The 27,552-nt window shown below is 35.9% G+C and overlaps 1 protein-coding gene across 3 annotated transcripts in view; it reads left to right on the plus strand.

The window, feature by feature from the left end:
• ZEB1 (zinc finger E-box binding homeobox 1) overlaps window positions 1-27,552 on the plus strand; it is a 225,937-nt gene that overhangs the window by 184,046 nt on the left and 14,339 nt on the right. For all 3 annotated transcript variants that reach the window (XM_064285047.1, XM_064285050.1, XM_064285048.1), the window contains 4 exons: window positions 7,672-7,731; window positions 17,758-17,919; window positions 21,945-22,147; window positions 26,079-26,184. In XM_064285047.1, the coding sequence (XP_064141117.1) occupies window positions 7,672-7,731; window positions 17,758-17,919; window positions 21,945-22,147; window positions 26,079-26,184 (531 nt within the window). The remainder of the gene's footprint in view (window positions 1-7,671; window positions 7,732-17,757; window positions 17,920-21,944; window positions 22,148-26,078; window positions 26,185-27,552) is intronic.

The raw sequence follows: 27,552 nt of genomic DNA on the forward strand, positions 1-27,552 counted from the left end.
CAAATCTGTTTTGGAAGAAATGCGGCCAGAATGCTCCTTAAAGGCAAGTATGGTGAGACTGCGTCTTACATACTTTGGACATGTTGTCAGGAGGGATCAGTCCCTGGAGAAGGACACCATGCTTGGCAGAGTACAGGGTGAGTGGAGAAGAGGAAGACCCTCAACAAGGTGGATTGACACAGTGGCTACAACAATGAGGTCAACAACCATAACAACGATTGTAAGGATGGCTCAGGACCGGGCAGTGTTTCGTTCTGTTGTGCATAGGGTCGATATGAGTCAGAACCGACTCGACGGCACCTAACAACAACAGCAATGACCTATGGATTATTTAGAAATGTGTTGACTTCTAAGTGTTTGGAGATCTTCTTGTTATTTTCTGTTAAGTCTAGTTTAAATTCATTATGGTTTAGAGGACATACTTTGTATTATTTCAATTCTTTTAATTTTTAAAGTGTTGTTTTATGATCGTCGATATGGTCTGTCTTGGTGTACACTTGAAAAAAATGTGTATTCTGCTGCTCTTGGGGTAGAATGTTCTCTAAACGTCAGTTTGGTCCAGTTGGTTGTTAGCGTTGCTTAGTTTGTCTATATCTTTCCTCATTTTCTGTCTACTTGTTCTGTCGATTAACGAGATAGGAGTGTTGAAATCTCCAATTGTAATTATAGATCTGCCTCTTTTGCCTTTAAGTTCTGTCAGTTTTTGGTTTATGTATTTTGAAGCTCTGTTCTTAGGTGCACTCATATTTAAGGTTATTATGCCTTCTTAGTGACTCGACCCTTTTATTATTTTGTAGTGTTTCTCTTTATCCCTGATAATTTCCTTAGCTCTGGAGTTTACTTTATCTGATTTAATGTAATCACTTTAGCTTTCTTTTGATTAGTATTTGTATGGTATATCTTTTTCCATCATTTTACCTTCAGTATTTTAAAAATACGGTTTTCAAAGATAGCATATAGATGAGTCTTTATTTGTTGTTGTTTATTTGTTTTTACCCTATTCTGATCATCTTTGACCTTTTATTGGCTTATTTAGGCAGTAGACATTTAATGTAGTTACTGATGCTTGAAGTTAAGTTTACCATTTTATTATTTGTTTTCTGTTTCTTCTGCTTTTTATCCTCCTTTTTCTCCTTTCCTGTCTTCTTTTGGATCACTCATGTATTTTTAGTATTCCATTTTAATTTAGCTATTTCATTCTTGCTTTTTTGGAACCCTGGTGGCACAGTGGCTAAGAGCTGTGGCTGCTGACCAAAAGGTCAGCAGTTCGAATCCACCAGCCACTCCTTGGAAACCCTATGGGGCAGTTCTACTCTGTCCTGTAGCGTCGCTAGGAGTCGGATTTGACTCAACAGTGATGGGTTTTATTGGGTTTTTTTACTGTATCTTTTTGTATAGACTTTTAAGTGGTTTTCCAGAGATTACAATGTACATACTTAAGTTTTCACAATCTAATAGAAACAATATTTTACCAGTCGAAGTGGAGTGTAGAAACCTTACCGCGCTATGAGTACATTTAGCCTCCCTCCTTTATGTTGTAGTTGTCATATGTAGTACATCATTTCTGTTCTTTCATTCCTGACATTCAGGTGTCCCTCTGGTAGCATTTCCCCTTCGTTCTGGAGCTCTTCCTTTAGCAATTCTTTTTGAGTGGGTCTGCTGACAGTGAGCTCTGTTAGTTTTCCTTATCTGATGATATCTTTGTTTTACCTTTGTTCCTGAAGGGTATTTCACTGGATATAGAATTTTGGGTTGACAGTTATTTTCTTTCAGCACTATAAAAATAATGTTCCACTTCCTTATAGCATCTGTGGTTTCGTTGGTAAATCTGCCCTCATTTAAATCATTGTTCCCTTATAGTTATGCATCATTTTCTCTGGTTATTTTCTACCTAGCTATCTATCTATCAATTTTAGTTTAGTTTTCAGTTTGGTTATGATAGGCCTAGACCTGAAATTTTGGGAAGTTATTCTGTTTGAGGTTCAGTGAATTTCTTGAATCTATTGGTTTATATCATTTGCTAAATTTGGGGAGTTTTTGGAGTGATTATATTCTTCAGCCTTTTTTTCTCCACCATACTCTTATTCTTCTCATTCTGGGACTCCAGTGACAGGAATGTTAAATATTTTGTTCTTGCCCTACATATCCTTGAGACTTTATTTTTTTTAACATCTTTTACTCTGTGGGTTGCAGACTATATCATTTCGACTAAGTAGAGGAATGTAGATGAAAGAGGAAAGATTTGTGAACTTGAAGGTATATCAGTGGATATATATCAAGTTCACAAATCTTTCATCTCCATTCCTCTATTTGGCCTATCCACTGAGTTTTTCTTCGTTTGTTTTGTTATTCTATCTTGTCCTATAGGGTTGCTATGAATTGGAATCAACTTGACAGCACACAACAATACCAACAGTTATAATTTTTAGTTCTAAAATTTCCTTTTGGTTCTTATTTATATCATTTGTTTGCTAAGAATTTGCAGAGACTTTGTCTTCCCATTCTTTTCAAGAGTTCTTACTTCTTTGCACATTTTTGGTGATAGATGCTTTAAAGTCTTTGTGTGATAACTCCAATATCTGCGTCATCTCAGTGTTGCCATGTTTTGATCATCTTTTCCCATGCAAGTTGAAATTTTACTGGTTCTTCATATGCCAAGTAATTTTGGATTGTATCCTGGACATTTTGACTCTCTTGGTCTTATTTAAGCCTCATGGAGAATTTTGACATTTTTTATTTAGCAGGCAACTGATTGAATTGGATTTAGGCGGTAAGCTCCACCCAGCTTTCTGTGCATTTTGGTTCCAGTGTTAGTTCATTTTTCAGTTTTGGTTTTTCAGTTTGCCAAAGTCTTTGCAGTGCTGTTTGGATCTGTCCTGTCCAGTGGGCAGGGTAGTGTCGGGGACATGAGTAATGGTCTACCCCATACTTCATTTCTCAATGCTTTTTTTTTTTTTTGTAAGATCCACCCATGCAAATCTTGGGCATGAGCCCAGGAGTTCACAAACAGCTTTATGGAGTCGCTTTCCTGGGCTTCTCCCTTTTCATAATTCTCCCACTACTTTCAGTTCCCTGGGGACTGCCGTTTCAGTCCTTTAGCCAAAAAGCCAACACTCTATTTACTTCATTTTGCCACACGCTTAACTATACCTGCAAGAAGGAGAACCACAAAGAAACAGGAAGAGGAACATCACAGTGGAAGTTTGTACCACCCTCTTGAGACCACAGCCCCTCCAATTGGAGAAAGAGGTTCCCGTCCCTCAGAGTTTTAGGCACCGACAGGTGTCCCGTCCCCCCGCCCCCCGGTCTCCGTTGTCTCTACCACTACTACCAGTACCTTGGAATGACCTGGGCCAGAAAAGAACCAAGGAGGGAACGGTGTATTTCTCCCTTCTTTGAGCCTTAGAAGACCTCTTTCCTAAGGGGTTTCCTGGTGCTCTCTGACAATCCCAGTATCCACTTCCAGGCTCCAGGCTATCTTGATTCCAAGCCAAGGGATACCAGAGTTAAAAAATAAATTTAAAAAAATGGAGGGGAGGGGCACCTACTGTTGCTCACTGGTACTTTCAATTTTTGCCACGTCATCTTCCCTAGTCTGCCTGCTATCATTTACATTTCAGTCTTCAAATAGCTGCTGCATGCATTCTCCCAGAGTTTCATTAGCCAGATTCAGTAGCAGGCAAGGTGGTATGTGCTTGCTCCATCTTAACCAGATCCAACCTCCAGGTTAACAAGAATTCACAGAGATTGTAAATTATATTTACTGTGACTTTGCTGGGCAGTTATACCACAAATATTTGCATGTACACGTAGAAAGTAGAGGATACAAGGGGAATAATTGGAGCTGTTTGGAAACTCTCTGAAAAAATACACGGTGAAACATTTCATCTCTAATTAAGGTTTGAATGCTTCAAATTTGAATTTGGGGATCTACCGGCATTGCTTTTTGTAGTTTTCTTTCAGCAGGGATGGGAGAGGGAATAGCAGAGAAGAGGCTTCAGGAAGACTTAAAGAATGAGAGAGATGTGAATGGACCTTTAAAGGATTAGATTACGCGAATTTATTCAGATGGAATGTATAAAGGCATTCTAGGCAGAGAGAACATCGAGTGAATTCTGACTCACAGTGACCCTATAGGACAGAGTAGAACTACCCCATAGGATTTCCAAGGAGCGGCAGGTGGATTCAAACTGCCAACCTTTTGGTTAGCAGCAGAGCTCTTAACCACTGCGCCACTAGGGCTCCTGAGAAAAGGTGTACAGGTGTAAATTGCATGGTCTGTGTGGGTGTGTTTGGTAGAGGAGGAGACAAAACCAGGAAAAGAAAATCTGACTCTGCTAGCTATTTCCTATGCCTTATTAATGATTATTATAAAATACTGCCACAGGCACATTTGGAATGGGTAATTGGTATGAATTTCAAAAATGCAGGTTTTAGAACTTAGAACATGTGTTTTGAATTCTTCTGTCCTGCAATTGGTAGTAAGTCTTCTATATTTTTAATTAAAATGAATTACATTTGCGATCCTTGTTTTCATTTACTTACTAGATATTCCTTCTTATGGCTAAAAAGGACAAGAGCTATCTCTATCTAAATCAGTGATATTTGCCTTTGACTTATTTTCTTAATTAAACAGTATTTTGAGAGAATTGTAGAATCACAAATAATAATTCACAAATACTTGTAGATTCCTAAATAATAGAGATCCCATATACCCTTTACCCAGTTTTGCAAAATAGTAACATCTTACAAAACTATTAGAATATCTTAGCCAAGATATTGACATTGATGTAGTCAAGATAAAGAACATTACCATCACAAGAATCCCTGTTGTCCTTTTTAAACCCACCTCTTTTTTCCCCCCCGCCTCACCCCTAACCCCTGACAAACACTAACCTGTTGTCCATTTTGATAATTTTATTTCAAGAACGTTCTATAAATGGAAACATACTGTATGTAACAATTAGATTGGCTTTTTTCATTTACGATATTTCCTGGAGATTTATCTAAGTTGTTGAGTATATCTGTAGTTTGTTCCTTTTTTATTGCTAAGTAGTATCCCATGACTATTTTACCTTTGCCTGAAAAAAGAAAGTCTGTTTCTCAGAAGTTCTCATCGTTTTTATATTAGCTTTAGAATTTAGATTAAAAGCAAAAGCCTTAGGAGAATTCTGATGTTCCTTCCTAATTGCATTTAGGTTAATCAACAGTAATGTGTTGTCATTATTAAACCCTACAGGAAATAAAAATCTTATGTACAAGTAGATTCTACTACTTATTCCTCTATTAGAACACATGAGGGAGAATATTCCTTGAAAAATATCCAGAGCAGCCCCCATTCAGTATTCCCTCATGCTAATTCAAGGATGAAGCAGAAAGGAACTTATTCCTGGGCAGCACTTCTTACAGTGACCCTGTGTTCGAGTTACAGCATTAGTATATTCCTGTTTCCTTTAGGCAATATGGCTTCCGTTGTTCAACTAAAATTCTGATCCTAATAATGAGGGGAAGAATGGAGACTTCCAGTTTTTAAGTTGTGAGAGATAAGTCTGGGACCAGATTCTGAAGTATACGCTCATCTAAAAAACCAAAACACCATCGAGTCCATTCCAACATGGATTTTATCCTAAGCAGTGATGAAGGAATGAAGAAATCAATCAGTCATTCACTTAACTGAATTGCACATAGGTTGCCAATTAAGTATAATAATAACGATAAATAGGAAAACTAATATTGTCCAAAATGTTATTTTAACCTTTAGTATCAGTGTCATCTTCCACCTTAGCAAGTAGTGTCTCTGGCTGCTTTAACTCTCCTCTGAGAAGAGATAAAGGGCATAGATATACAATAATAAGTAGTTACTATTACCCAATCATATAATTGCCCGGTTGGAATACTGATTTTTTATTTTAGTATAAGCAGATGCATTGGAGAAAGAAAAAAATAAACACAAAGGCTGTTAGAGATTTGTAGACATTTGGCGTGCACTGGTGTTTATCCTACTATAAACACTTTACCAGGGGTTTTTAAATTGTCATTTTGCTGATGGCAAGTATAAAATGAAGATTCTTCAGTAGACATTAATCTCATCATTATCTACATTAAAAAAAATTTTTTTTTTTTTTTTTTCAGTAACTTGGAGATTTAGGGTCATGGTTTCATGGGACATTCCAGTTAATTGGCCTAACAATGTGTTTAGTGCTTCTGTTTTACCTCATGTTTTTATGTTGATCTATAAAGATGTGTGTGTATTTTAACTATTTTTTGTATAGTGATAATCTTTAAGAACTAATATAGAAATTAATGAGCAAAGAAAATCTGCTGAATAAATCCACCTGATAATCTAAGAAACTTGAAGAAATATATACTTTAACCCAATGCAAAGACTTCACTTGCTCAATACCATGTTTTTCAGTTCAACAAACAAACTTAGGAGAAATCTAAATCAATATTTTTGACTGACATATTTAATGGGATTTGATTGGGATGCAGACAACCACACCGTGTTTTAGTGTGACTTTGTAACTATTCTGATTGTAATTATGATATATACACGGCTACCAGTTGGGAAAGAGCAGCTTTTTCAACTTCTTAATGTTTTTCATATACGCACATGTTCTTATTAACTACTATACTAAGGAAAAGATACCTGACTATATAAAGCATATTTTTCTGCTTGCCAAACATATATATTTATTTATAATACAGAGTATTTACTCTGAGCCCATTCTGTATATTTAAAAAAAAAGTTGCTCTCTAGGTGACCCCACGTGTGTCGGAGTAGAACTCTTCCACAGTATTTTCAGTGACTAATTTTTTTTTTTTTGGAAGTAGATCACCAGAACTTTCTCTGACACATCTTTGGGTGGACTCCAACCTCCAGCCTTTCAGTTAGCAGCCAACCATATTAACCCTTTGTATGACCCCGGGACTCCACTGTTCTGTATGGAATACTCCAGTTAGCCCACTACGAATATAGAAGCAGCAGGGACAAAGAATAGACATCTAAAACTGTTTATCAGTACCCATAATATTTATCAATAGTTAGAATAATGACTAGCATGAAAGAATAATGAATAACATGAAAGGAAACATACAGTGCCTTAGGTGTTTATTCTGGGCACAGTGAAATCCGGTCCAATCTTCTTTCTAGTTTTCTGTTATTCTAGTTAGATAGCTGTGTGTCCTTGGGCAAGTTACATAACCTTTCCAAGCCTCAAGTTTTGTCTGTTTGTTTTGTTAACTTACAAAACAGGTTGTTATGAAGGCTAAAGGACATAAGTTTATAAAGCGTCTAGCACAGTGCCTAGAACATAGAAATGTGTGTTTGGGGGAAGAAATGAAAAAAGAATCTATTACCTGTAGGTAGAGCTCCTCTCCTAAAAATAAAATCCCAGGTCTCATGTAATTCCAAAATATGCCTAAATTCCAAAATTGTATATAAATCAGTACTGATTTTGCTTCTCTAAGATACCTTTGTGACTTTAGTAAAACTGCTTAATTTTGTTTTAAAGTTTTAAAGTACACATTACCATATTTGTAAGAGGAGGAAGATCCAGATGAAATATCGTCTATACTGAAAGTTTCCTTTTCAGAATTCTAGTAGTTAAAATGTTTGTGACACATGGATTTATTTTAATTCCTTGTTCTTTGGAATATGTCTTTCAACAGGAAAGGAAAGACAAGAAATCCTGGGGCCTGAAGCTCAGTCAGATGAAGCTAGATGTACAGGTAGGTACTCTCTGGCCATTTTCTTTCTTACTATTGTCTTTGAATAAGGTCTTTTGTATCACTGGTTTTTACATTGTGAGTCAATTTAGTCTATTTCCTCCTTTTTTATCTTGGCCTTCTTAAATATTTAAGTACCTAGGCATATGGAGCACTGTATTAAAAGTTAGTCAGAAGTTTATATTCTTTACAGTATAAATTTACAGATTCACACTACAGCAGATTTTCATTCTGTAAAGATGACAAGTATAATCTACAGATAGTCAAAAAAAATAAGTGCTTGGATGATGACTTAATCTTCTATAAAATCTTTACCGAAGTTATAGAAATGCAGATCTAACCATTTTGAGTTTCATTATTAGTCACCAGGTCTACATTGAGTTGCCCACAGGACAGAAATCAGAAGAGAGAAGAACAAGTAAATATCATAGGTTATTTATAAATCAGATGAGAAACATGAATATTGATAAGTAAGTGAATATGTCACAGTGAATAAGACTCTGAAAAACTTTACTTGTAATTTCCCTGATTGAAAAAGACCAAAATGAAGTCAAATTGTAGTAAACAGGGAAATTTGCTTCTAGGTGACTTAAAGTCCATACTCCCTGAGACTTAAGGCTATTCTTCTGTAATGGATTCAGATCAGATTTAAGAAGCAAAAGAGTAAGTGAAACACTTAAATCCAGATCTTACATACGATAATACCAGACACTTTTTAGGGTGCCCGTAAGTCAGCTACAGCTGTTAGAAGGTGCACCTTATAATGAATACCAAATATGAAAACATAAATGCTGTACTTGAAAGTACTATAGTTATATTTTGAATAGTCAATCATAAAATAAATACTTCTATCATACAGTTTAAATTTTCTTTTTTTCTCTCTCATCTTTGAGTTAATGTTTATAGATTATTTTTTCCTTTGCCTTGCATTTTAGGAATATTCCATAGAGCCTTTAAATTATTTTTCACTATTTCAGTGTGGTTCATGGTGATAAGTGTCAAAAAAAGATTTTCACATATATTATAAACATTAGCGCACACATACTTGTCAGTTCTTCCATAAAACAGAGTGACTCTTCATGCTGCTATTAAAGATGCACTCCACATTAATTAAATAATGGAGTATGTGGTAATTTATGGAGCCTAAAAAAATTTTTTTTTTTTTACAGCATAAGTTTTTATATTTTGCCTTTAACTTGGTTGTGTGTAATTTGCATAAATAATGTATTCAGGTATGCTTATTATCAAATATTTGTCATGCTAGCCTACAGATTATATAAAATATTGAAACTAGATGTTTGTTGTTGGTAAAACTGTAGTGTAAATGAACAGGAAAGAATCCTGTTTATTACTCTTCTATCTAATGTTAAATTTTGATGATTTATAAATATATTACCAGAGTTACAGATATTTGACCTACTAGGCAAATACTATCAAAAAAGCCATTCATAATTCCAAATTTACTGTATTTTACCTCACAGTTTGCTCTTCACTACAAAAATGAATAGATTATGTCAGGCTGAAGTACTGAGTACTAGATAAATTCCCTTAAAAAAAAAAAAGGTCCTATCTAGAAGGTAGAGTAGCCTGTATTGACCAAAGTTGCTGTTAACTTAAGGTCCCTTCCCCAACGCAGAGAAGATGATCCCTCCTGCATTATTTTCCTGAAACATGGAGAGTTAGGAATAAGCAAACATTTTAATAAAGCCCTGGTTTTTTTGGTAAGAAGTATGGCTTTAGGGAAAGAAGGATGGAGATTGGGAGTTAAGGAATTTTGAGCAGTTAAACTTTGAAATTATGTTTTTCCTTTGCTTTTGTTATTTCCTTGACTTCTTGGGAATAATGTGCCGACAAAGTAAACAAAAACATTGTACAAAGGTCACCATCATTAGTTTAGAACTTTGCCAGATCCTTTCTATAGCTGACTTCCTTTTGCAATTCATGAAGTTGTCAAGAGAACTGTCGTCTGAGCTTAGTATTCAGAGTGAAAAATTCACCCAACACAGCCTTTGTTCCTTCTGAGCATCTCTTTTTTGTTTCTATAGCTAGTAGTGTTACAAAGTTTCAAAAATGGATAAAGATAGGAGGACACCTGAGGATACTTTATTCTGGATGAAAAAAAAGAAATGATGGCTAAGTGAAAAAAATTAATTTTTATATTAAAACTTGCCTTACTGTACCTGTTTTCTCTGATTTGTGGTGAGAGTCCTGCAATTCTGTACTTTGACAATCACCTCTGAGTTTTTTCATAGTATCATGTCTGTGCTCATCTCTCTTGTATCTAAATGTGTAAGTTTATCAGTCTCAAGATCTGGGGATTTTCTTTATAATTGAGCTTTTTGTGGATGTGCACTTCTCAACACCTTTAATTTTATGGGTGAAACTTGAGAATTTCTTGCCTCAGCTTGAAATTAGGCTTGGTAAATGTGGGTTCATGAGACCATAGTTTAGCAGACAGCACAAAGGATTTGATAATCAGACACCTAATAACAAATAGTCTGCTCCAATAGTAATACTTTTTTACTGTGTGATCTTGAAAAAGTTACCTAAATTTTCTGACCTTAATTTTTTTATTGCGAATTATAACGTTCACCTTGCAGGACTGCTTTAACAAAAACAACCGTTTGGTAGCACTCTGTGCCAGGTACAGTACTAAGCACATTATTATGTTAATTTACAGCCTTAAGAGGCACTGTTGTCAAGTTTTTAGAATGTAAACCAGGGCTTCCAGCCTTTTCATTACAGTTCAAACCCCTGCTGAGGATTGGCCTTTCTAACAAGTTCCCAGGAAGTTATACCTAAGAATCACCTGGGGATCTTGTTAAAATGTAGATTCTGTTTCAGTATATCTGGGGTGGAAATGCAGATTCTCAGCAGGAGTTTGACCTGGAATGACCTTGTTTGCAGCCCTGATGTAAACTGAGTTATGTCCTGCTTCACAGTTTTTTTTTTACTGTACTTTAGATGAAGGTTTACAGAACAAATTAGTTTCTCATTAAACAGTACACATATTGTTTTGTGACATTGAGTGCCAACCCCACGACATGTTTTGTTTTATGGGCCTATCTAACCTTTGGCTGAAGGGTGAACCTCAGGAGTGACTTTAACACTGAGTTAAAAAGGTGTCTGGTGGCCAGACCCTTGGGGTTTCTCCAGTTTCTGTCAGACCAGTAAGTCTGATCTTTTTTGTCACCTCACAGATTTTTTAACAGACATCTAAATTTTTTCTTTTTAAATGTAAATAGTTACAAAGAATTTAGTTTCTGACATATTAAGAAGTTGATATTTTAGCATCACTTATGTGCATTCAGTGAAAGCCATAGCCATTTAATACCTATAAGTTTTTTTTATCATTCTTTTTTTAAAAAATATGAGTACGCTGCTCTTTGAGTCAGAAATGTTACAACATGTTTATTCCTCACACTCATTTTCGTTTCACATACCCAACAAAATTTTCTGCTAATATATACTGCTTGTTTGAAAATATTCATAACTCATATTTCTTTGCAACAAAAATATGTATATAATTTGAAATTTAAATTTCTCCTTGATTTCCAGGAACCACAACCTCTTAAGTATTAAAAAATTTGTGGGTTGATTTATATTTGTAATTGTTACAGTGTACAATTGATCACAACATAAATATGTTACACATTTTAATAAATAGTTATTAAGAATAAAATATTACTGGAAATGAGATTAAAAATAGAATTATTTTTTAATTACTTCATATGTCAGTAGTTTAATATTACTTATTTCTAGAATGAAAAGTGTTCAACGTTCTTTTTCTATTTTTTGTTTATAGATGTAAGGACTGAGATGCCTTATTCTAATAAATAAAAAGACGAAATAAACCTGTTGTTATAACTGAGTTACTCAATTCTTTGCATATCTTCAAAGTATATTACAAAAACTTAAGATGGTTTATCAGTAAAAATATTTCTAATGTCCAATTCAATTAAGTACCCCTTCACTTTAAAAGAAAAAATTTTCGTTTTAAAAATATAAAGAGCACAACATCTACCAGTTCAACATTTTCCATGTGTGCAGTTCAGTAAAACCAATTACATTAGTCATGTTGTACAACTGTCACCAATGTCCGTTCCCGAATTTTCCATCCCCATAAACAAAAATTGTATGCTGCTCGAGCAATGATTACCCTCCTCCTTCCTTGTCCCACCCCATTCCTCCCTTCCGCCTATGGTAACCACTGTTAAACTCTAATCTCTATGCCTTTGCTTATTCTAGGTACTTCACAGTAATGAAAGCATGTATTTGTCCTTTTGTGATTAACTAATTTTACCTTAGCATAAAGTTTTCAAGATTCATCCATATTATGGCATGTATCAGGGCTTCATTTCTCTTTATGGCAGAGTAGTATTTTATATGTGCACCACATTTTGTTTATCCATTCATCTGTTGATGGATATTTGGGTTGTTTCCACCTTTTAGCCAAAGCAGTCTTGAAAAGAAGAACAGAGTAGGAGGACTCTCACTTCCTTCCCTTTTGTTGAAAGCAAGAAATTCAAAGCTACCTAATTTGTCAAAGAATTTGTTTCCCAACCACTAAAATTATTCACTGCCTCATTTTCTGGGAAGTATACCAAAAAGATTTTACAAATACTTACCAAAGGACTAATTATACCTGTTTTTCTGTTTTGTTATTGTTTTTTTCTCACTTAAAGGCATCTTGTTGAATCTGTTACATTCAGAAATGGTTGGAGAAATTGAAATATTGTGAATTTCGCTACCTTTTGCCAACATATTTTTTATAAAAATCTTTTTATCTTACCGCATACACTAAATACATGTGGTCAATACTTTAGCAATACAGATTTATTTCATTTAGTTTCTGGAAAATTTTTACCTAATAACCTGACTAGCAAAGCCATTTATCCATCTTATACCAGTTGGCCAAATCAGACTTTCTTTCTGTCAGAAAAGAGTGTGATTTCATTTTCCATTCAAATAATTTTATCAGTACACATTATGAGCAGTTTTATAAAATTTCCTCAGTAAGGAAATATATGAGGAATACATAAGTTATAAATAGATGCATCTTATAAAAATAGATCGCTAAGTAGTGAAGTCAAGATTAAAATAATATAGAACTAATATAATTTTTTATAAGTTATGAAGATCCTTGTCTCCAAATGAGTACATTTAGAACCAAAATATCACCAAACTCATAACTTATTGAGGAATCAAGATTCATGTGTAAAATACACAATATTGAGTTTTGAAAAATAAATACTATTACAAAATTTATTACTCCTGCAGCTGGCATATACTGTATACATGCACATATACATGCATATATGTATATATACACACTTATATTTATTTTTATTTTTTGTTATTAGAATGTAGAAAATCTTAACATTTTATAAGGTGGAGACTATCTAATTGGAATAAATATTATATAATTTGGTAAAAATAGGTTTTAACTACCTTGTCAAGTCTAACTGTATGGAATCTATAAGAAATCACATAAAATATAAATTTCATTCATGAGTTAACTTGAAAAATATGTAGTACAGAACACACTGCAGTCGCATCGACAAGACTCAACGTCACCGACTTGTGTTGCTTTAGCTGTTTAGAGGTAGTTATTTTCCAGCTAATGACAGAGTCTGGAAATGATTATTGACAATAGTCTTGCTTTACTCTCACCAGGCCTTCTGAGGAGCAGTGTTTTTTGTTTTAAATAATAGGTGATGGAACAGTGAGGTCATTAAAGAAAAATTACCATAACTGCCTCTGGCCACATTATTATATAGCTGATTTCAAAACGTCTTAATTAGAGTCAAAATACCCTGTTCTAATTACCATGCGTTATTACGCTGAATAGAAGTCCTCATAAACAGAAAAGACCAGAAGGGCTCTGGTGGATTTATGTTGCTCTAATTAATCAATAAAGATTTTCCCCAAATAGTATTTTGAATTTTTCAGCTTTGGCACCCTGGAGGTTTTTATACTTCAAGACAATGCACTATATTAATGTTCTGGATAAATGGAGGGATGTCCTTTTTTCTTTTTTTAAGGAAGTAAAAAAAAAAAAAAAAAACCCAAGGGGGAAATGGGAGAAGAGCCTTCAAGATGCAGATACAGAGTATGCATGGAAGTTGAGAACCTGGAAATTACCTCTTAAAAAAAAACCATCACAACCCCCTGGATCCACTAACCCCAGTTTGGTGACTACTGGCACGAAATAAGAGTAATACAGTTCTCAGTAGATACCAAAACCAAACCAGTTGCTGTCACATCGACTCCAGCTTGTGGTAAACCCCGTGTGTTTCAGAGTACAACTGTCTTCCATAGGTGTTTTGTTTTTTTAACTGTGGTGAAAATATAAACAAGAAATTTGTCAATTCAGCAATTTCTACATATATAATTCAGGGACATTGATTACATTATTCATGTTGTGCAATCATTATTGCTATCATTTTCCAAATACTCTACCACCATTAACGTAAACTCCATCAATGCCCACTAAACAAAAGTTCCATAGGGTTTACAATGGCTGATTTTTCAGAATTAGATCACCAGACCTTTTTTCTGAGGAACCTCTGGGTGGACTCAGACTGCCAGTCTTTTTGTTAGCAGCCAAACACATTAACCGTTTTCACCACCTAGGGCCTCCCTCTCAGTGTATACCAAAAAACCAAACCCATTGCCACCGAGTCAGTTCTGACTCACAGTGACCCTATATATAAACCCACTACCATCCAGTCTGTTCTGACCCGTAGTGACCCTATGTATAAACCCACTGCTGTCGAGTCAGCTCTGACTCATAGTGATCCTATATATAAACCCACTGCCGTCGAGTCAGTTCTGACTCATAGTGACCCTATGTATAAACCCACCACGGTCGAGTCAGTTCTGATTTATAGTGACCATGTGTATAAACCCACTGCCGTCCAGTCAGTTCTGATTCACAGTGACCCTATATACAAACTCACTGCCGTCCAGTCAGTTCTGATTCACAGTGACCCTATATATAAACCCCCTGGCATCCAGTCATTTCGGGACTCACAGTCACCCTATATATAAACCCACTGCCGTCCAGTCAGTCCTGACTCATAGTGACCCTATGTGTAAGCCCACTGTGGTCATAGTCAGTTCTGACTCATGGTGACCCTATATATAAATCCCCTGGCATCCAGTCATTTTGGGACTCACAGTCACCTTATATATAAACCCACTGCTGTCCAGTCAGTTCTTATAGTCACCCTATATATAAACCCACTGCCGTTGAGTCAGTCCTGACTCATAGTGACCCTATGTGTAAACCCACTGTGGTCGAGTCAGTTCTGACTCATAGTGACCCTATATATAAACCCCCTGGCATCCAGTCAGTTTGGGACTCACAGTCACCCTGTATATAAACCCACTGCCGTCCAGTCAGTTCTTATAGTCACCCTATATATAAACCCACTGCTGTTGAGTCAGTTCTGACTCATAGTGACCCTATGTATAAATTCACTGCCATCCAGTCAGTTCTGACTCATAGTGGCCCTATATATAAACCCCCTGGCATCCGGTCAGTTCGGGACTCACAGTCACCCTATATATAAACCCACTGCTGTACAGTCAGTTCTTACAGGCACCCTGTATATAAACCCACTGGTGTTGAGTCAGTTCTGACACATAGAGACCCTATGTATAAACCCACTGCCATCCAGTCAGTTCTGACTCATAGTGACCCTATGTATAAACCCACTGCCATCGAGTCAGTTATAACTCACAGTGACCTTATGTATAAACCCATTGCCGTTGAGTAAGTTCTGACTCATAGTGGCCCTATATATAAAAAACCCCAAAACCAAACCTGTTGCTGTCGAGTCAGTTCCAACTCATAGTGACTCTATAGGACAGAGTAGAACTGCCCCATGGGGTTTCCAAGGAGCACCTGGTGGATTCGAACTGCTGACCTTTTGGTTAGCAGTCGTAGCTCTTAACCACTACACCACCAGGGTCATGGCCCTATATAGAGCAGATGCTAAATAATTGGTACATATAGCCCTGGGTGGTGTAAACAGAAAGAAAAGTGGTAACTTTGGTGACTTGACGGCACCAGGTTTTCTGGGTCGGTGAAGAGTAGGACAGTACACAATACTAGGGAAGCCAGCACAACTTGACCAAGGTAAGATCATGGAAGCTTCATAGACAAACAAAACCCTGGGGAGCACTGTTCTACTCTGACACATCTGGGGTCGCCATGAGTCAGAATCAAATCAGTGACCCCTGGTTTTTAAGCCTCTTGGCAGTGCCCATGGTTAAGTGCTTGGTTGCTAGCTGAAAGGCTGATGGTTTGCGTTCACCCAGAGGTCCTTGGAAGAAAAGCCTAGATGATATATTTCTGAAAGGTCACAGCCATTGAAAACTTTTTAGAATATGGTTCTACTCTGACGCACATGTGGTCATTATGATAGCTACTGATTATTGGCTATACTGAAAAGGAGAAAAAAGTAAAGTCATAGTCATCAGTGTCACCATGATTACTATGTCACGAGCTCTAAGAATTTGAACAGCGGATACTCTGAGGCACTCATTTACTACTACTGTGCAGGGGACTTAGCAAGGTTGTTTTACTAACTGTTGAACAAAAAGATGCTTGTATCACCTCCTTAATTTGGCCCAATTTCAGGCTGCTAGCATTGCTGTATAGAAACCCTGGTGGCGTAGTAGTTAAGTACTACGGCTGCTAACCAAGAGGTCAGCAGTTCGAGTCTGCCAGGCGTTTCTTGTAAACTCTGTGGGGCAGTTCTACTCTGTCCTATAGGGTGGCTATGAGTCAGAATCAACTCGATGGCAGTGGGGTTTTTTTTTAGCATTGCCGTGTTACACATTTAGATCTGACTATATGAAGTCACTTGCTGTTGTATTTTCTATAGTCAGCCATGAGACACTTGTGAGCCATACTAAGCCATTACAGTTACCACCAGACACTCTCCTCTGGAGCCATTGGAGGAAATGGAGTAAGAGCATAGTGCAGTAATACAGTATTAGAAACTGGGCAGTACTGTGTGCTATGTTCTCAAATTGAGAACATTCTATTACTCTGAGCCTTTGTGTTTTTCAAGAAAAAGGACCTCCGCCTTAACTCCATAGTTAAACATTGAGGCAGAAATAGAGAAAGTATAGCCTTGTCTATATGTGAATACTGGAGGAGGTAAGAAACAATTTATCAATTTGATACCTTTTGACCTTTATTAGAAATCTTTCCAGCTATTGGTAATTCTTAAAGCTTTTTCTTAAGAAAACACATAACCGAACTGAACCTCAGTTGTTTATATGGGGATGATTCAGATTTAAAGTACAACCCTAAATAAATACTATATGACAGGTTGATAGGAAGATGATCTTTGAGAACTAAGGTTTTTTGTTTTTGTTTTTTTCTGTTTTGCTTTATCATTGTTTGAGAAATTAGGAAACCAGTCAACTATATTACCTTCCTTATGGCTTGTTGATTAATAAAATGAAATAGAAGTACAACTCGAAAGCTTAAAAGGGATATTGTCAGACCTGCAGGACATTTCTAACACGTTGGATTTATAAAGCAAAAGGACCTTTTAATAGAGTCCAGGTAATCCCCTCCTTATGAGGAGGTTCCAACATATGAGTCAGTTCTGACGTAAGTCGAATGCCTCTTTTTTTTTTTTTGAGTTTTCATTATTATTGCCTTTTATTATCAGTATCTTTATAATTCCAATTTTTATTTGTCTTTGGGGGTTGTAAACATTACATATAAACATTAGCAAATTACATGCTGCAACATTGTATGTAGTACATATTACTAACGATGAGAAAACAGTCATTAAGTGGTGTTCATCGCTACTGAAATATGTGGTAAGTCGGGAACTACCTGTATTACAAAATGAGTGAATTTCATTTTTAGTTTCCAATAAGTATTTCCTAAAAATTCAAGAACCGTCGTGCATTCTCTCAAGATAACTTCTTATTTAGTAAAACTTCATAACAATTTAGTGATAAAATTGCTTCTTATAAAGTATACATTTTTTTTAGTAAAAGATGATGAATGTGACTCAGATGCAGAAAATGAACAAAACCATGATCCGAATGTTGAAGAGTTCCTGCAACAACAAGACACTGCTGTCATTTATCCTGAGGCACCTGAAGAGGACCAGAGGCAGGGCACACCAGAAGCCAGCGGTCATGATGAAAATGGTAAATGGAGCTTAACAGTTGTTTTCCTTTTCATCTTTAAAGGATTATTATTTCCATTACTCTACTATGGGAACCTACTCTACTAGAGAGAACATATTTTGAGAACCAAAATTTATTGCAGTTGCCTGTAGAGAGTAATATTTTTTATTAATGGGACATTGTGATAACAGTACAGTATTAAATTAGTGGCTGCTCACGTGTGCAGTGGTAATGCCAGTGCCTGTGAAATGATTAGAACCAATTTCCATTCACTCACGTGGCAGCAGAGAGGTAAAATGGGAACCGGGGTGACCCTTATTGTCCTTTGATTATTTTCCACTATTCTTTTCACAAGCAAAACGTCATTGTCTGGTTCTAAAGTACAAATTTTGAGACAAAGGTTTTTCTGTATCTATTTGATCTGTTCTGATATAAAGTAGTGTATAAATAGTGGGAAATGTAGTAATAATGTGTTCAGACTGTCCTGAAAAGACATAGGCTGTCATTCTGCCCTTCTGACCACTATAAACAGATGAAAATATCATGCAAATGTTTCTATAAGAAATCTCTGCACCAAGAACTGTGGAGCTATTTGAAGTTTTTAAGGGTGGTAAAAGCAGTAAGATCCTGAGTCTGGTTTGATTGTGCCATGGCTCTCAGTTTAATGGATAGATTTAGCTTCAAAAAACCAAACCAAACCCAGTGCCGTCGAGTTGATTCCAACTCATAGCGACCGTATAGGACAGAGTAGAGCTGCCCCACAGAGTTTCCAAGGAGCGCCTGGTGGATTCGAACTGCTGACTCTTTGGTTAGCAGCCGTAGCACTTAACCACTATGCCACCAGGGTTTCCAGATTTGGCTTAGTATTCGCATTATCAACTTTTAAATTTTTGAAGAAAATTGCAGAGTGAACTGCATCTTCCATAAACCAACAAACAACTATGAAAAAGGGCAGAAACAAAAAGAGATAAGTTTTCTGTGTCTAAATCAGTGACAGAGGAAATAAGACGAAGGGGTACTCTAGAATTGTTTCCACCAAAAAAAATATATTTCTGAAGAATGTAAATTATTGACCTTGAGGATTGCATTTCAGCTAAATCATTAGTGTTCTGTTTATTTATTTGCATATTTAAAGAGTCATTGGTTATTGGCATTATAATCCTGTAAGGCCCTGCCATTTCTACTTTAATTTCTAGATTTTTTTTTTCTTTTAAAGAACATGTGTTACCATTTCACCTGAAGAAGCAGTAGATTACACTAGAAACAAAAGGGATATAGAAAGTAATTATACACACACTTATACCTACATATATATGTGACAAAAGACTCAAAAAACCTCAGTGAAAGAAAAATAACATTTTCTTAAAATTTCCATTGCATAGTTCTAATCAGGTTAAACTTTGCAAAGTCAGTCATCATAAATCAGTACAGTAAAATCTCACAAAAATTGGTGAGCTAACCCTTCTGAATTATAGAAAATATTTTTAATTCAGGTGTCCATTAATGTCAGGTATAGAATGTAGTTTAACTAACTGCTAGTAAACTCTTTCAGAGTAGACCTCCTGTCACACCAGCCATGTCTGTTTATATGTAAATAGTGATTACGTTCAGAAACTCTTAACTTTTTTCATTTTGGGTAGATTAAACATGCTCTTCCATAATCCTGCTTTATACATTCAGTTGCCAAGTACTTTTTTTTCATAAATTGTGAACAGGCAAACTTTGAGTTATCACAAATTCTGAACCAGTGGAGAACAAATAAATGAGATTTTTCAAAGGTTTTATATCAAGTAGTACAATCAGTCTGAAATGGTATGCTCCTCACCAAAGGAAATATTAGGCTATAAGAAATAAATAATTTTGCTTTGAAAATGTAAGCATAAGCATATATTCATAGATATATGAATTATTTATGGACAGTTCAAAAAACAGTCAAACATAAGTTTTTAGGAATATTGAATATAGCTGTCTTAACTTTCTTTTAAAATTTCTAGAAAGAAACATATCCACCCTAAAAGCCAAGACTTCATTGTTATAAAGTGACTTTTAAAAAAACAAAAATCCAATGTTTTTCAAAAATAGAAAAAAAAAATTGTATTTAACTTTTAAACCTGTTTGTTTTCATTTTATAACTTGCCTGTTATCCTAAATATTCATATTTACTTTTTGTTGTTATTAGATATGATATGAATTAATATCTCATATATATGAGAAGATTCAATATATATCAATTTATGAAAATAAGAATTTGTCAAAATATCAGGAGCAACCTGTCATTTTACAAAATTTACTAGTGTTTTATTAAGTATTAGGGTTAATCATGAAGGCGAAGAAGAAAGCAGCATAGTGAAAGCAGACAGCTCTATGACACATGGAATATAAGTAGCTTGATTAATGGAAATCATGTTATATCATGGTGCCAATAATGATGAAAAACCCACCATGGTTCGCTTTGACTTTTGCCATTGTACCAGAATATTTCCTGAAGTAGCTAATTCATTCATCCAAAGGAGAGGATCATGTTAGGCTCATCCCCGCAGAAGACTTCTCTGGTTTAAGTTGGCTTGTTAGCTAGTCACTAAAGATATCACCATAAACTTTGGGGATTTGGGTTTGATTTTATTCACATACTTAATACATATTTCAAAGTATTTAGCTATTTAGAGTTTAGGTACTCAATCAATTATATGCAGCCTGGTCCTTGAGCAAGACATTGAATTTGTGTGGACTTAAAGTTCAGAAAAGGTGATAGATGCATTTGGAGATTATTATGAAATTTTCCTTGGTAGTCTGTTTCTCTATAAAGAATTCAAAATGAAGGTAGAGATGGTATTTACAATAAGTTGTTACTTAGAAACTTATTTCTTTGAAAAAAATAAATCACATGTGGAAAACTACTCTTGATTAACAAATTGACATAATATTACATTTTAGGATTATGAGGTTTAAGTGGTTCCAGTTTAAAATACAGTTCATTCAGTGAACTCCAGTTGATCCAGAATGCCTTTATTCTCTGAAAGCTATCCTATATTCATACACACAGAATTATACAGAAAATGTGTGTGAGTGTATTTCAACAGGAAATCTATGAAGGATAATGCATGGGAGGTCTTTACAGGCTAGTCCTAGAACTGGTACCCAGCACCCACCCCCACCCCCACACCCACCCCTGCCCACAGACACACTTCTTTTGTTCTGAACTTAGTCATATGGCCACACCTAACCTTAAGAATGTCTGAGAAACGTACTCTAACTCCTTGATGACAATAACTTCAAAGTGTCATTTCAAATCCAAAGGAATGAACATTAAATAAATCATGATGACATTGGTACCAATGGTAAGATTCTGTCATGGAGCACACATCCTCATGTATAAATATATACAAATAGATACATTTATAAAAGTAACCTACCTTCTCATTTTACTTTTGTTTCCTCAGTCAAGTTAACCGTACAAGGGAAGGGAAGAATTACGTTTAGCAAACAAGATATCGACTTAAGTAATCCTGAGTTCATCATTTACTGACTGTGTGATTAACTACCCTGAGCCTCACATTTTCTTTTTTATAGAGACGAGTTAACATTGGATTGTTTTGAGGGTCAAATATAAAATGAGTAACAGTATCTGACTGAGGAGCCCTAGTAATGAAGTGGTTAAGCACTTGGCTGCTAACCAAAAGGTCGGCCCCACCAGTGCTGCACAGGAGAAAGATGTGGCAGTATGCCTCCGTAAAGACTGAGCCTTGGAAACCCTATGGTTTCCCTAAGGTTCTGCTCTGCCGTATAGAATCACTATAGGGTTGCTATGAGTCAGATTCAACTCGACAGCAACAGGTTTGGGTTTGGGGTTTTTTGTTTTTGTTTTTGTTTTTGTTTTGGTAAAGAGCCGCTATGAATTGGAAACGACTGAACAGCAATGGGTTTGAGTTTTGTTTTGTTTGTTTTTTTATTTAGCACATCTGACACATAGCCTAAGGACTCAGTGGTAGCTTTGGTAATATTTTCTGAATGTTCTGAGTTTGGAATATATCCTCTTTCTTTTACAGGAACACCAGATGCATTTTCACAGTTACTCACCTGCCCGTATTGTGATAGAGGCTATAAACGCTTTACCTCTTTGAAAGAACACATTAAATATCGCCATGAAAAGAACGAAGATAACTTTAGTTGCTCCCTGTGCAGTTATACCTTTGCATACAGAACCCAACTTGAACGTCACATGACATCACATAAATCAGGAAGAGATCAAGTAAGTGAAGTGGCTGAGAGTTCACTAACTTTCCAAATTTTGAGAGTCTAACCTTCACAGAAGGCAAGGGTTTCAATATACTTAAAAATGGAAAGGATGCACTAGATAGTATCTTGTCTACAGGCTTACAAAAATGAAAGCAATTATTCAAGTTATCTGATAATTTCTCAGTTAAAAAGCACATATGATCATTATTTTAGAGGAAACTGGTTTTTTTCTCTTTTTCAGGTAGGATCTTAGTCATCTCAATGTAATTATTTTGCATATACTATACCAAATATTTCTTTAAGTTTGTAAGATTTCAAAATTCATTCTGTTAAAATGTTTAGTGTGCCTTGTAGGAAAAATAAATACTGGCTACATAAACCACATGACTCAGTACTTAGCAAATTGAAAAGAAAAGCATATGGATAATAAAGCTTAATTTTCTGTGAACTGGTGATTATTTATTCTCAGTATAAGCCACTCTAGGATTTTGCCTATAGTAAGGGAGGTTGCCTCATCTAAGAATTTTGTTTAGGTTCTAAACCATTTTTATTCTGAAGACTCAGTTTTCATATGGTTTAATCTACTTTTATGTTACCTTGCTCTGATTTCTAGAAGTGCAAAGCAAGACTATTCTGTAATTATAAGTTACATTTAAACTATTGGTTTTATACTGAAGGATTAAAGCCAAAGAACCTTTTGCAAGTTGTCTTTCTTTTACAAGGTCCTGATAACCATAAATAAATTTAATCATGATTAGAATCCAGGGTTTACTACCTAATTTTAGAGTTTGACTAATAAACAGAGGCCAAAAAAAAGCTAACAAATTAACATAACTCCAGTTTCTGAAAAAATCAAATAAATACTCAACCACACAGGGTTGCTGTGTTATGATATATGTTGGAGTTGGGCCACATGTCCCATTTCCTATATCAAAGGATGGTGAATATTACATACCCAAATCTATAAGAACTCTGCCCTTTTTATGTACCTGATATAAGGCATGTATGCCATAGACAACAAGTAAGACGATTTATTAAAATGGTGGATAAACCAAATGAAAAAATTGTAACATAAGCAGACTGAGCAGAGCCAGTCTATCTTTTCAGGATTTAGGCAACAATAGTCACAAAAGAACAAGATAATGGGGGAGAGGGTGGCAATCAGTTGGAATGGGACGAAGATTTCCTAAGGTAGACTAATGGTCAAGTCTGTGAAGGAGCACCTAAAATGGAGGATACCAAAAGAAGGAAAAAATTGGTACAGAGAAGGGACTACTGAAGTCAAACATCACCTATTTACCACTTATCCTTACTGACTAGTCTTATTAGAGACCATACAGAGGAGTCGTTTCTCCATGTTAGTGTTCTGTGGTAACTACAGTATAAACAAGCCTTGGGAAAAGAGCCTATCCATGTGACATTTGGGGAGTAGAACCATCCTCCAACTGCTGCCACTGTATCCTCTTCCTACCAAGAGCCCTTGTCAAAGGAAAGGATCTCCGAAGGCAGAACTGGTAGTGAAAGCAGGAGATGCCATTATAAAAACAAACAGGAAGATCTCTGATGAACACGAAAGCTACTTTTGTGATCTTTCCTAATGAATGCAAAGGTAGTAGATCATAAAGTGTGTGGTCAAGTTATTAACAAGGTCAGGAGGGAGCTGTGATAGATGTGCAGACCAGTAATGTGAGGGAATATAATTGGGAAGCCTTGGAAACAATTTAGGTTGCTAGGCAACAAACTAAAGGGTAGAATGTCTATCTTGCTAATCTTTGAAAATCATGCCCAGGACTAAAAATTAAGCAGCATTTACATGTCTTATTAGTTTATTCATTCTACACATAGTTGAGTTTCTGTAATGTGTTAAGTCCTATCCCAAGTATTAAAGGCACAAGAGTGAAAAAGACAAGTCTCTGCCCATAGGGCACATACATTAATAAATAATATAAAATAGATATGAAATATAAAAACAGGTGGTATGAAGAAAAATAAAGCAGGGTCAGAGGCTAGAAAGTAGTAGAAGCTGCTGTTTTTACAGGGTAGGGGAAACTTGCTTAGGATAGGACATATGATCTGAGGCCTGAATGAAATGGAGCCAGACATGGAATATTGGGGGAAGAACATTCCATTCAGGGGGAACAGGGGGAGCCATGGAAAGACCTCGAGGCAGAAACTTCCTGGCGTGCTCAAGAAACAGCAAGGAGGCTAGTGTTCCTGGAGTACAGTGAATGAAGGGGAGAGAGGTAGGTGAGGCCAGAGAGGTGTGGGTCAGGTGATGCAGGCCCTTGTATACGTCATGGTCAAAACATTTGAGTTTATTCTAAAGTGTTAGAGGGAAGACTTTGGAAGGTTTTAAGAGAGGCAGTCACATAATCCGCCTTTTATTTTTAAAGGAACACTGGCAGTTGTATGGAAAACAGACCAAGAGAGACAAGAATGGAAGCAGGGAGGCCACTTAGAGGCCGTTTCTATAATCCAGGCCAGAGAGATGGTGGTAGCTTCAAACTAGGGTAGTTGGGGAGGACGTGACATAGTAAGGAATGATTGGATTCAGAATATATTCAGATGGATTGCTGTTAGGCTAGAAGAGGGTATAAGAGAAAGAGAGGAATCAAGGATTACCCCAGGGTTGGGGGCTTGAGATACAAATGTGGGAGTTATACTAAAACCAAAACCCACTGCTGTTGAGTTAGTTGATTCCGACTCTCAGCAGCCCCACAGGGTTTCCAGGGCTGTAAATCTTACGGAAGCCGACGGCCACATCTTTCTCGTGCAGGGCCACTGGTGGTTTTGAACTGCTGACCTTTTGGTCACCAGTTGAGCACTTTAACCACTGTGCCACCAGGGCTCCTTTATTATCACTAAATATACTAAGTACAAATATGGTGTTTAAAGCCATGGGTTTGAATGAAGTAGGGCCTAATATATAATAGGTACTCATTCTTTTCCTTCCTGTATAAAAGACCAAAGAAGGGAGATTTCTGCTGAGGTGAGAGTGGCTGCAAGCAGGACTTGACTCAAGCCTTTGAAGGATGGGTAGAATTTAAACAGTCAGAATTAAGGGGTTACATAGCCAAGGAATAAGCAGTAGTATGAACAAAAGTGAGGATCTTGAGAAGAGCAGTATGAGTGTAAACAGTGTGGCTCCCTCAATGATTGGAATGTGGACTTCTCACAGAGAACGAGTGAAGAGTAGGCCTGGAAATTTAGGGGCTAAACAATTGGAATCTATAAACTTAGATTCTTTATCCAGGGCTTAATGGAAAACCTTCAGAAATTTTGAGCAGGATGTGATATAATTAAAGTAGTGCTTTATAATATGAATCTAAAAATAGTATGTAGAATGCATTAGAAATATATGCAAATGTGAATTTAATAAAACAGACTGAAAGCTCTTCTAATAATCTACATTTGGTTGGAAAAGATGGTAATAGTTTTTTGTTTTTTTTTTTTAAATCACTAGATTAAAGAGCATTTGGAAATGTTAAACATGTAAGAGACAGGATAAGGTACTGGGAAAAGCCCAGCCTGAGAGTCAGAAGACCTTGGTTTTCTGTTGACTAACTGTGCTTTTAGACAGATTACTAAATTTTCTTGGCCTTGTTTTCTTCATATTAATTAGAGTACAGACTTGATAATCTCTAAATTCCTTGCCTGTGTACATGACTTTATTTTTGCCAAATACTGTGTTGCTTAACAAATTATGACTCCTGTATGTTACATTGGAACGTGGAGAGTTTTCTCTGAATCAGAATTCCTTTCCCACTGTCACCATCCTTCTTGGTAATAATTTCAAGTATTAGATTTCTGTAACTGCTGCAGTTTGAGGCCTTTAAGGAACAAAATGATCATCAAACTTACCCAAAACATTACTTTTAGCAGGGCGTACTTTATATCTAAAGCTCTTTTGTTTTATAAAATAAAACACCGATTCTTTCTTACAGAGACATGTGACGCAGTCTGGGGGTAATCGTAAATTCAAGTGCACTGAATGTGGAAAAGCTTTCAAATACAAACACCACCTAAAAGAGCACTTAAGAATCCACAGTGGTAAATATTTGTTTCTTTCTACACCCCAAATATGATAGCATACTTAATAACAATCTATTGTAACATAACCTATACACATAATCAGAAATTCTGTGCTTTTCTTTTAGGGTAAAGACTAATATGTAGAAATTTTCCATATAAATGATATTTTACTGGAGTCTTAATTTATGACTAAAGCGTATCAAATTAATAGAATGTGACATACTCCAAATTTGGTAATCAGAAAATAATATATAGCATGTTTTAACGAGAAGTACAACCTAAAAACACTTTTATTTCCTGATGAATATGAATTTCGTTGCCTCTTTTGCAGAATTAAAGGAATGGAAAAGGGTACGGTTTGCACAAAGAAATAGAAGGTGAAGATGTTCTCTATATGAGAGAAATAGAAATGGAACTTGAGGAGGCAATGGTGTAGGGGTGACGTGGAGACAGCGACAGGGCAGTGCAAGGGGGGAACTACAGCATTAATGAGCTTGTCAGAAATGCCTGTCCTATCACATCTTCATCTTGTATATTATTAATTACAGAAAGAATCCTGGTTTATGAAAAAATATTAAATGCATTTTATTGAATTTATGATGAACCAAGAAGGCTATATTTATATTTGCATTTCTTTAATGACACTTCTTGAACAATAGCTTATAAAGAACATGGTAACAGCCCGCATTGCACTATGGAATCTGTTCATCCCCTGATTAATTTTGATGTATTACTTTAGATTTAATTAATCTTTAATAGAAAAAAAAAACTCTTAGCTGATGAATGGGAAATGATAGGTGTTTGCACATTGCTTACTTTGTAAAAAATTTTATCAACATTTACATTTTATAAACATATTCTACAAAAAAGTATGGTCATATCTGTATTTTATTTTGGAAATGTGTTTCTAGAAGTTGTATGGTGTTGCTTCTTGAGGCTTAAATAATGCTGAAGTTACCGCTTAAAAATACTCAAACCAGGGTTATTACAAAAACATTTATTTATTTTCACACATGTATTAATGATTCTAAAAGTAGAGATTGTGTTTTACAGCCTGCCCACAGGATCCATTTCTTAGCTCCTGAGCTGTTGAACACCTTTTATCAATAATAATATATTTTCAATAACCTACCTTTATACCAGAAACAGTTTGAAGTTGCTCACAGACATGTAGCTAATTCAGGATGGTAGAAAAATGTCGAAATTGGGGTTAACATTGTGTGCTGTCAAGTCAATTCAAATTCATAGAGACCCTACCGGACAGACCAGGACTGCCTATAGGGCTGCCTAGGCTATAACCTTTACAGGAGCAGATCACCAGCTCTTTTCTCCCATGGAGCAGCTGGTGGGTTTGAACCACTGACCTTTGGGTTAGCAGCCAAGCAA

Source organism: Loxodonta africana, chromosome 4 (genome assembly GCF_030014295.1).
Source record: "Loxodonta africana isolate mLoxAfr1 chromosome 4, mLoxAfr1.hap2, whole genome shotgun sequence".
In the NCBI taxonomy this organism is placed as follows: Eukaryota; Metazoa; Chordata; class Mammalia; order Proboscidea; family Elephantidae; genus Loxodonta; species Loxodonta africana.